Source organism: Triplophysa rosa, unplaced genomic scaffold (genome assembly GCF_024868665.1).
Source record: "Triplophysa rosa unplaced genomic scaffold, Trosa_1v2 scaffold16_ERROPOS6745844, whole genome shotgun sequence".
Taxonomy (NCBI): Eukaryota; Metazoa; Chordata; class Actinopteri; order Cypriniformes; family Nemacheilidae; genus Triplophysa; species Triplophysa rosa.
Window position 1 is genome coordinate 185,027 of NW_026634172.1, and position 11,772 is coordinate 196,798.

At 34.9% G+C, this 11,772-nt stretch overlaps 1 protein-coding gene across 1 annotated transcript; it reads left to right on the forward strand.

The window, feature by feature from the left end:
- The first annotated feature begins 1,256 nt into the window (after positions 1 to 1,256).
- On the forward strand, positions 1,257 to 5,994 carry LOC130549748 (uncharacterized). Its single transcript, XM_057327057.1, has 7 exons — positions 1,257 to 1,481; positions 1,581 to 1,604; positions 2,090 to 2,122; positions 2,418 to 2,464; positions 3,822 to 4,207; positions 4,313 to 4,444; positions 4,619 to 5,994. The coding sequence occupies exons 3-7, from the start codon at positions 2,112 to 2,114 to the stop codon at positions 4,853 to 4,855; spliced, it is 813 nt and encodes a 270-aa protein (XP_057183040.1). The 5' UTR covers positions 1,257 to 1,481; positions 1,581 to 1,604; positions 2,090 to 2,111; the 3' UTR covers positions 4,856 to 5,994.
- Positions 5,995 to 11,772: the final 5,778 nt, after the last annotated feature.

Genomic DNA, 11,772 nt, shown 5'->3' on the forward strand with positions numbered 1-11,772 from the left:
ACAAAGGTACAACTGTAACATTTAAAATAAATGTATTATTTTGAAGGACAAAAACATGAAATGTTTACAACATCACAATATGTAATGTCTATAACGTCACTCACAACTTTGTTATACCATAAATGTGAAATACCTGACGCAAAATTCTCTCCTGTCAGTCTATAACAGTGTTGAATAAAAAATTATTTAAAACACACAACATTAAAACATTTAAATCAATTTTATATGGTTGGTTGGTATTATTTCACAAATTAATAATAAAAGTTTTGTTTAGAAGGAGAAGGGATATTTATTGTGAGGTCTTTCACACATACATATTTGTGAGAAAGAGTTTTTAGTTCTCTCTTAACTAAATTTTTACAGTTGGCTGAGTTAAAGTTTTGTACATTTTACAAATGCCTGTTGAAAAGACTAGATGCACCCAGTCACTGAATAATTGAGTTCCTAAACTATAACCTGAAGCTGGAAAAACTCCTCTGCAACGGGTGACGTTGATATAATTTTGCATGTGTTTCAGAATAGAAAAATAACAAATGCATGCGCACAAACGCCTATGTCTCTGCAAAAGCTTAACTGAAGCTAGAAAACAACCACACCCTAGACATTAAGACAAGGTGCTGTTCAGTGAAAGAAGTTAAGGCAAGTAACTTTTACATTTTCTCTTGAAACAATCCCATGGATAAATTCTTTGTTTTTTGTTTAAAAAATGCAACAGTTTATTGAAAGATCTATGTTTAAAAAAATGAAAGCTTAGTTTTAGGAAGAAAAAATACTGAAGTCTTAAAACAAAATAACTAAATTGTTCTTAGATGATGGATTTCTCTTTGTCTATTATTTCTAGAATGCTATCTTGAAAACCTAAAGATAAAAATTAAATAACTAGAACTGGTTATGAGAGTTCTTTGGGAAACAAAAGAGAACAAGGAAATAATTGTTCCATGTTATCTAGCTTAACGCAATTTTCAGGTTTTATAAATAAAGACGTTTTTATATGTATATATGTTTAGACTACTTATATCATAGATTATTTATCAAACATTTCTATGTCTTTTAAATGGCGCAATCAATCCCACTTGACCTTAAAAGTAACTTTTGTCTGTTTAACATCTTAGATGACGTTTTCATTTGTATATTAGAATGATTTATGTATAGTAAAAATATATTTAGGCCTACATAAAATATAAAAATATATTTTTCTTATAAAAAGTGTTTTTGTCTTGTTAACAATGGATATGTGTTTCTGTTATTGCAGGGCACTATTTCAACTTAAAAACTGTTGTTCAAGAGATTTCATTAATATTTAAGTTAATCATTTAAACTTAAATTATATTTTAAAAATCTAGTTATATTTTGTATAACTTCAGTTCTGCAAAACACAACTAGACTTTTTTGAAGTCAGTTTAATATAATTTAAGCTCTTTTGAACTACAATTTTTAAGGAGAATTTTTCAGTGTAATCCACATAAATCCTTCTTATCCAGGTATGTGTAAAAAGGTTCTTTGGTATTATTAAAAGTTATTTTCAAACTATTAAAAAAATAAATTTTATTTTAACTAATTGTCTTTTTGGCAATCTACAGCAATCAGACTACCCTCTCACTCAGGTTTGTTTTACATTTGATATTATTTACTGTATAAAAAGTATATAAAGTACTGTATATATGTAAGTTCTGTCAAATGTCATGCTTACAAAGTGGGAATTTAAGTTTTATCAATTTTCATGAATTTATTTGTCAAGGCAAAGAGGCATGTTGTAAGTGCTAATAATCCAATAGAAAAGCAGATAAACAACTAACAAGGCTACCAATAAAACACATGAAGCATGGGGTGTATAGAGAAACTTACCAAAGTTAACTAGACACAGGTGAAGACATTTCAGGCTAGGCAACAGGCAGGACTACAACTGGGGACTGGCACAAAACTACAACAGGAAGTGCACACTACAAAATGGAGGACAGAACAGAAACAGGCAGACATGTTGAGATGAGATATTAAAAAAGTCTCTACTGTGTTTTACAATTTCAGGCTGAGATCTGAAAAGCAGTGTATCAGTGTAGGTTATTAAATACGTTTTTATGTTTTTTATTAGGTTGCCTTAATTTGGTCAGGCCATGAAAACACGGTGAGTAATACAGCATCACAAGTCAAGAACACATCATCACAGTCACACAGAGCCACTTTTGATTTCAACTATTCATTTTCAACAAGCATCTGTTCTGTAGAAACACATATCTCTCTGTTTGTGCAATTCAACATGTGTTAATTAGAATTAGAATGATTCAAAAGCATTTTTTTTTTTTTGACTTCAAGTAATACAAGTCATTTTCAATATACTACTCTGTTAACCGTTATGTAAAGTGTCTTAATTTATTTTTATCATCCTTATTTTGAAAATATTATCTAATTTTATTTGTTAGTTCACGTAACACTGTAAGGAAGAATTTTCTGTCATTAGCCGAGAAAGGTAAGTTAAGAATGTTATAAATATATAATCTATTTAATTGTTAAGCAATATTTTCTCTGAAAGTCTGCTACTGAGTTGAGGTCTAATAATATCATTTAGCATATGAAGAATGCAATGCAAGCATTATACCCTTGAGGCTAAAAGTTTAATGGAGTGTCTGTTGTTCACTGGTAGACACTACGTTAAAGAAACATCGTCCTCTCAGTGTGTACAATAATGTCATGTTTTGGGGTCTCATGTTTTATGTAAATGTGTCACTGTGTAGACCACCTGCTGTGCAAATACTCAATGCAGATCTTGACTTGGCAAGATCTGCAACATTTGCACAGAATGCCCACACAGTCCATTACTGTAAAGTCTGAGAGCAGCCAAAGACATGATTCTTATTGTATAAGATAAGAAGAGACAGCCGAGCAGCTATCATACGGAAGCTGGAACCTGAAGCAATACTTGGATATGATAATGTGAGTTTCTTTAAAATCATTCCACTTTGACCCAAATGGCTCCAATGACAGTGAACTAAGGCTAATGCTGGAATAAAACTAAAAACAACAAACTGAACTTAATTTAGTAGGGCACAGCCGGGAAAAAGGAGTGAAATGGCAAAAAGGTTGGGAGACGCTGGATTGGTGACAAATGGGGCGAGGAAGATGACGAACGATCCAGGAGAGGTGAAGACACTAGGGCTGGGAAGCAGGTGTGGGCAAAATAGTACAGCAAAGCAAAACTTCTGAATTCAGAATGTGAATCTCCAGCTCAGAGAGATGACGTTGACATTACAGTCTGATATGACCGAAGTTCAGCTCTTGTATGCACAGAGATTTACATGAAGTGACGAAGAAAGCCCAGAAATCCCTATCCTGAAGTTGCAGATTCAAAAGCGAACAATACGAAAGCATGGACCTGCAGAAATGATTGCTTTTCCTCCATCGGGCATACAAAATCATACCTCAACCTTCATTTCTGGAAACTGCAGAAAGTTTCAAAACAAACAAACATTCAGAGATTCTACAGAGCTTGTATTACCAAACAGCCTCAATGAGATGACCTGTTATTTTTTGCATTATTTCATTGATTTAGGCAGAAAAAAATCATCCCTCAACCTCATTTCTGGACAGTGCAGAAAGTTTTGAAACAAACAAACAGCAATAATAATAATTACAAGCAAAGCATATAAATACATAGCAGATATAAAGCAGATGAGCAAATATTTTTTTCTCTCAGAGATAATGTTTATCTGCTTTCCATAATAGTATTTATGTTATTTTCTGATGTTCATTGATGATGTAGTATTGTAGTGATGTAGTATTTCTAATGCATATAACATTTATGTATTTATATTTACATCATTTTATAGATGCCGTGGAGCTGTCTGAAATAACTGATTTTGTGAAGCAGAATTGCAACTCACTGATTCCCCTTGAGAAACCAAAGAATACTGCTTTTAGAATCTGTGGGCAGGATGGAACAGTCTACACTGGGAATGAAGAGCAGCTTGAAGCCTGGAAAGATTTTTATCTGCCAGAAAGGATGGAGATGGAGGTAATCGGTGCCATTGATTACTTCCCATGTGACGCCTTTGGCCTGCAGTTGGTACTGTTGTTTTGTGAGGATGGGAAGATTTATGCTTATGAGGATGAAGTCTTGCACCTTGTAGCCATGAATTTGGGGGATCTGCTCCAGTCTGGGATGGTCTTTCCTGGAATTGAGACATTCAAGCTTGGAGAATGTTTTGAAGAACCGGTGAGGTCTTTTTTTTGGTAGATGTTCAGTCTCAGTTATATGTCAATATCCAAGGGTTTCCCAAATGTATGCTTATATATCCATATTCATATGTTTGCTCGACAGACTGAGGAAGAATACAGTGAAATGATGGAAAGTGAAGAAATCAAAGCAATAAGGGAATCACATCAAACATTCAGAGAAACTATGGAGCTTGAATTACTGAACACCCTCAATGAGATCAAACAGAGTCGAAATGTGAGATTTCCTGCTGTTTTTATATAAATATAAATGCCTTTATTTTTAAGGCATGATATGATAAACCAATGCTATCGCAGACAGTGTTCCAGAAATGTAATTATTGCCCTTTTTTATAATTAAAATCTATGTTTTGTGACAGCGTCAGGTCATATCTAGCTTTCTCTTTAACAGGATCCCCTTGATGTGCAAAAGCAAAAGGATTCAAAGGATATCACTTCAAGCACAGAGAAAAGAGTTCAAGAAATAAAAATATCATGCAAAGGCAATGTGGGTAATGAAACAGTTCCTCGCCCTTGCAATGCTGTTACCAAGTGGCCTTTTTCGAACCAAGATGTAATGCGATTTATTCCATTTAAATCAGAAGGGGGCTCTCACACTTTAAAAAATAGAAGGCAAATAGCACTTTAGTTATTATCTATAATTATTTGTCATGGATAATATCATATATCAGAAAATAGTTAAAGAGAATCTTTTTTCAATGAGAGGTACAAAAGGAAGGTGGGCTTTAGGATCCGGCAGCAAACCTCTCTCTTAAACGTTTACTTTTGAGATTTTATTCTCCCCTGTAACAAAACATTTAGAGGAATTTTAAGGTGAACTTTTTTATATTGAAGAGGCTGTAAAAGGCACTAAGTTGGTTGATATTGCTTAACTATTAAACTATTGTACCGAATATGCAGAATTTTCTTCCATTAACTAAAATTATTTTGTAATCAGCTGCATGCTGCCGATCAGATTATTTCACAACTGACGAATATCGAATGTCTAAACTATTACAATTAAATTCTTTATGCATGGGAAGAACTTTGTACCAAACCACTGGTCATTACTTAAACAAAAAGCTATCATGCATGTCACCTGTAAAAATAATTACTAATCCATGGACCTTTAAGAACATTTCAGTTGTAAAATATTACATTTTAAATGTCTGTGCAAATGTGATAAAACTTGGATAAATGGATAAATGGAAACGTGAAAAATGAAAATTCTGTTATAATTTACCCTTATGCCGTTCCAATCCAAACAATTACTATATTTTGTTACTTTTATGCTTGAATGCTTTGACTCCTTTACATTTAATTATATAAGCAAAAACTTCTAAGACATTTTTATGTAAGGAAGTCATATGACCATTGTCTTAAAACAAATTATCGTCTTTCTTTCATAAACTGTACCATGCTTTTGGAAGATTGGTTTGTGTTTTATTACTATAGTTTTCAGATATCAGATGTGTGTGATTACACAAAATCTCATGTTACTTTGTGTCAAAATATGGCAATATTCTTGTTTTCTGTAATTATGGGAATGAAAGCAAAGCTGAGTAAAACAATACTGTTTTGTCTTTTCTGGTTGTTAAAAGCACAAGAACATTAAGAACATCTATGTTTGTTTCCATGTGTGTTTTACATGTCCTGTTTATTTTTATACATTTTTAACAACAATAATGTGGGACATACACTGTTTGTAATGACTGCAGCTGTGAATTATATTTTGTAATTGGAAACTGAATGGAAATATGAAGATGGAAAATAAAGAACCACATACCAGACAAAATGATTGAATATGATTTGTAATTTAATGAGTATTGTTTTCAATGGTTGAAGTTTTCATTTTGTCAGTGCACTCAATTAAGTGCTATGGGTCATGGTTCTCCCTCTTCTTGTCATGTCTTTCTTGGTCTTGTGGCAGAACCATAGCAGAGCCTCTTGTTCTGTGTGGAGAGAAACATATTATTGTCGGCCTCGACATAATGTGCGTTCTCTCCGGTGTCTCGTCTCTAAGTCCCGCCCTATCCCAGTCACCTGCCCATCACCCTCCCTGTGTAAACATCCCTCGTTAGTGGAAGTTTTTGGTTTTAGTACTTGTTTTGATTTATCCCGTTTCTCCCCCATCGTGGGTTTTTGTTTTATTATTAAAGTTCTGTGTTAACCCTTTAACTGCCTGCGCCTGGGTTCTCTGCCACCGACCGTGACAGTATGTCACAATGGAACATGACAGTAACCATCATTTTTCATCTTAAAGTACAACAATAGGTTAATTTAACCCAAAGGTTGGGTTTGTCCATTTCTGACCCAACCATGGGTTGAACTTTTTAGAGTACAGTTTCATTCTCACTAGTGAGTGAGTGTGACAGATTTTCAGCGATAAGTGTGAGATTTAAGCAAAAATAGTCAGTACGTCTGACTAAATCAAATTCCACCGATCAAACTGGCCTCTGACTTGCTCTCTGATGGCAACACAATACCATAACATTAACAGAACATACTGTATATTGCCAGTATAAGCACAATGGAATTCTCTGACTCCAACCAACCCTGCCTCATATGAACTAGGTTTGGCAATTTTATTTATTAAAAAACAACTATACCCACATGATGGCAACACATGCACAGCACCTAATTCAGATTTTCAGACACACCCCCCTGAGGTACAATACACTAAAAAACTGAAAAAGTCTGATGACATGTATTTTCTTGCTTACATAATTTAGCCAAGTAAACATTCGATTAAGTTCAGCTGTATTTATTAAAGGGGTCATATGACACGGCTAAAATGAATATTATCGTTTGTTTTAAATGTAATGTAATGTGTATACACAATTTAAGGTTCAAAAACGCTGTATTTCCACATACCGTGCATGTTTGTATCTCCTCTTTTTGCCCCGCAGATTTTTTACAAAGCTCTGAAAAGCAAGGTGTGCTATGATTGGCCAGTTAACCAGTGCGTAGTGATTGGTCGAATACTGCAACAGTGTAACAGAAATGTAACGCCTCTTACCATATTTGGAACATCAGGTTCCAAAGCAATTGTACTGACAGGTACGCCCACCTTAACTGCGTATACATTTGGGCGGTCTTAGTCAAATCATACCACGAACTGATGTAGATTTGTGGGGGTGTGGTTACACGAGGTGTTTCAGGCAGGTCTGGGTGAGCATTCGCTTTTAGATAGAATGCATCTTTTGTTCAGACACTTTAATTTTTGCAATTTTACGTGTCTAATACATGCATGGGCAACTTATAACACACCAGACACAGAAAAACACATATACGCGCCATATGACCCATTTAATGCTCTCAATCATATATCTGTTGATACTTTGACCTTTTTTGTTATGATATCTTTATGACTCCTATGTCTATGTGATATTGTCTAGTAGTGTAAGGCTAAAGACAACTGCTAGTGTAAGGCTATTACAATGTATTAAGCCATACATCTCTCTATACCCTGGGTTCCTAAGAGAATTAATAGATCTACTGACATCAGCAAGAGACAAGAATGTGTTTATTCACTGAATATTTCAAACACAACTCATAACAAAGCAGAATATACAGTTGGGTCCTTGAAGACAAGAGTCAAGACATTTTGACATGCACAATCCATGACCTCTGCATACTTTGTAAACCCAGAAGCCATTGTTTATTATTTATCTCAAAACTAATTTGAACAGTCTAAAAACACCAGAATACAGCAAGCCTGAAGGGACTAAACAAAACATTTTTTATGTTGCTTTTCTGCTTTATATGAAAAGCTGTGACTTGAAGTCTGTCATAATGTTTATCAGTCTGTCCTGTAGGGCCTGAAAATCTGTGGCATTTTATCACACTTCAGTCTCCAGTGAAGCTATCAGCACATTCTTGGCATCTTCAGCTAACTCATTCAAAGCTTTCTTTAGCATTTTTGAGATGGTCAAGTAAGACATTCCTCCTGCTACCATAGTGCCAAGCACAGGTACGAGACTGCAGACATACTCAACAGCATTCTCTGATACATACAGCGCTGCAGCTCCCAGCAAGCCTATGAGAGCAGTTGGGTTTATCCCAAGATGCAACGGTGACTTCATCACATTCTTTAGTTCTTCTATGGTCTTACCAGATCTTTCACACAGCATCTGCAGAGAGGGATCATCCAGACCAAAGACACTGTAGTACTTCTCTACCGCTTTTCTTTCTTTATAATGGTTACATCCACAAGAGCAGAAAGACCAGGAATAGGAATTGTAGCTACGCCAGCAGACAGGAGGGCTACTCTGGGAATGCTTTTCTCTAGAGCTTCCTTCTCTCTCTCATTGATCTCAAGCGTGATATTCGGTATGGCCAACATCAGCACGTGTCTCTTATGCTGTGGAAGCTCCTTCTCCAACCTCTCTTGCAGTAGATTGAAATCATACTTGCCCAGTTCAAAGCAGGAGATCAAGAACACAACCGGTGCCTGAATTCTGCTGATCTCTGTCAACCCTAGGAAAAATATGGAAAATGTGTTTTTTCTATTACCTATTATCTACCTATTTATCACCATAACAACAAAAAGATATAGTGAGCATAAAATTATATTAAAATAAAAAAATACATTACTCCTTATTAAACAGGTTACTGACAAAATATACGGCAATGAAAAACTGCATACAGTACATCTCTCACAGTCCTCCCTTATGGTATTTTGTGTATTTTGTTGCTTAAAGCTTTTTTTCTTGATTCAGCAAGAATATTTGACTCAATCTTGGAATCATATTATTGATCTCTTCAGCCAGCTTGGTGTAACATTCTCTGAATCGATCTGAAGCAATAATGATGAAAAAGTCATAACTTTTAAACTGAACCTGCCGAAGGTACTCACTGGATTTGAAGTTTTGTGTTCCAAGGGAGATCCCACACTTTCACATTTACATATTTTGGAAGGTAAATTTGTATTCTTTGTGGTCTCCACTGGACCAGTTTTGGCAGAGCCCTTTTCTTTGTCACCTATTGAAAGCATTGACAAATGAGGACTTTCCAGAACCAGATTCTCCCGTCACAGCAATATTTAACTCAACACGGTCTTGCTGCTCAAGAACATTCTTGATTTAAGTAATTGCTGTTGGCATATCTTGAGTGGATAATGCTTCTTTAATTTCATCCAGCTCTTCTTGTCCTATTATGCAAAATTCCTCATCCATCTACAAAACAAACAGATTTTTGGTTAATGAATTAATAAAGGATTTATTTGCTATTGTTATTGTAGAATACTGTAATGCTGGGTTCACACCAGTGCGAATAATCGTTCACGCTTTTTATTACTCGCGGGAAAAGTTAAGACAAATATTTTCAACCTGCCCGATTCACGTCATTCGTATCACCTGCCGCGAGTTCGCGTCTTTGCATTGACTTTGTATGTAATTTACACACGCAAAACGCTTAATTTACATTTGGTGTGAACCCCCTATAAGAATACATACAAAATCAACATTCTTACCTTCATAGCACCTCGGCCTCGCTCAAAGTTTTCAGTCGTGTACTTTGTACTAAAGGGAAACAAAGCAAAAGGCAAGTTACTTGCTGCTTGAATTTCTCCTTTTGAATTCTTTGGTTAATTTGCTTTAAGCGTGGCCAGTGCTAAACAGAAAATCAGCCAATGTTTGGATAGTGGGCTGCACCCAACTCATTACTTTCACTTGCTGCAGCTGCAGTGAAACTGAAATAGTTTCTATGAAATGTATATATTTCCTTGCATCACACTGTCATTGATTCCATGTTTCTCCACATTTAAAACTAAGCTTTACATGGAAAAATATTAATACATTCATTAATCATTCATTAATCACAATAATGATCTAAAGAATAAAATATATTGATGGCTTTCATAACAAATTGTAATAACTTAGGTTGCACATGTTGAATTCAGATATAGAGTTAATGGCACAGAAACACTTGCATGTAACGTTAACATGTTTAAGCTAACCACAACATGGCTCAACACTGTTAGCTGCTAAAATGTTAGGGTTCCTATACACATGATAACAAATATTGTAGATAAATAAGTAACATTTAGCAAAACGAAAACACAGATACTTATAAGACAACAGCAGGAATGTCCTTTCACGTGACGTTTGCTGTTTGTCTGATGCTCTCCAACACAAAATGCTCTCTCTCATTTCAAAAGATGCATTATCGCGAGATCTGATCCTAACTTTCAAGTCTCAGTATACAGTAACCATCTAGCGGGCAATTTTATTTAATTTGTTAAAATAATTGAAAACTTATTTCGAATGTGTATGATTGTTATGTGACAGCAAATATAATATGAATGTATAATTCAAACGTTTTAAATGTTTACTTGCATTTGATGATGTCATAAACAATTGTAACACTTTGGCTGCTCTAATCGCTGGTCTGAATCAGGGCTAAAGCCAAACCGTTGAAATTAGACTATAAATTGCCTCGATTTCGCTGGGTGGACTAAAAGCAGACTGCCAAAGCCCATCCAATTCAGAGTTACATCGTGACCAGGCCTACTGATCGACCATGTAATGAAATGACACTTACATCTTGCTGATATTATTTACATATTGAACATAATGAGATATATCAACAATCTCTGCACTGACTGGCCAAAGACAACAATGAACCAGTCTTGACTATATAAGTGGGCTACAAATAGCCAATTTGAATACGAGCTAAATCGTGGCTACGCACAGGTCGAAGAAATGAAACCAGGCACATTAATCATACTTTGCTTACATGGAATATCATACATTATTTTGGCAAATGACATGTAACCAAATGTACAATTATTTTGGCTAGAAGTGGGTTATTAATAGCTTTATTTCAGTGAAATGACTGCTATTGCTCGCTTGCTGGGTGGTGACGTACTTTATTGCAAAATAAAACTGTCTATTTTAAACAAAATGTCTATTTTATTCGTAATGTTGTTATTTAAAGATTAGAATGAACACGATGAGTCTTGTTTCTGTGGCAGAGTGATACAAAAAAAGTGTTGAACTTGTGGCGTTCTGGTATTACGTCAGCACTCTCTTAACACCTTCTGTCCAATCAGATTCTACACTGTAAAAATTAAAGGTTCTTTGAGGAACCATTTGGGGTTCTTCACATTGCCACACCGGCAGAACCCTCAGGGGAAACTCAAGGCACCGCTTCACGAAGGGCGGTTCTCTGAGGAACCCTCAAGGTTTCTTGGGGATCCCTTTTATTAAAATGGTCTGGAACCATCTTGGGTGCTTCAAGGCACCATTTCACAGTTTATATTTGCTATTCACAATATTTTAATATGCAAATACTACTAAAAGCAAATACAAAGCAAACAGTTTATTGATAAACAACAACAATTTACATTGAATAAATATTCACAAAATAGTAAATATTGTACATTACAATTCTAAATTCATGAAATCAAATGTATAATTAATACTGTGTTGGTGATATTGTTATAAATGAAAACAACATCTTAACAAAACTAACCAAATAATTTGCCTTAACTTTAAATATAAATACAGAAATATTTCAGGTACTTTGTACAAATGTACAATTGTAAAAAAGTCCAGCAAAAAA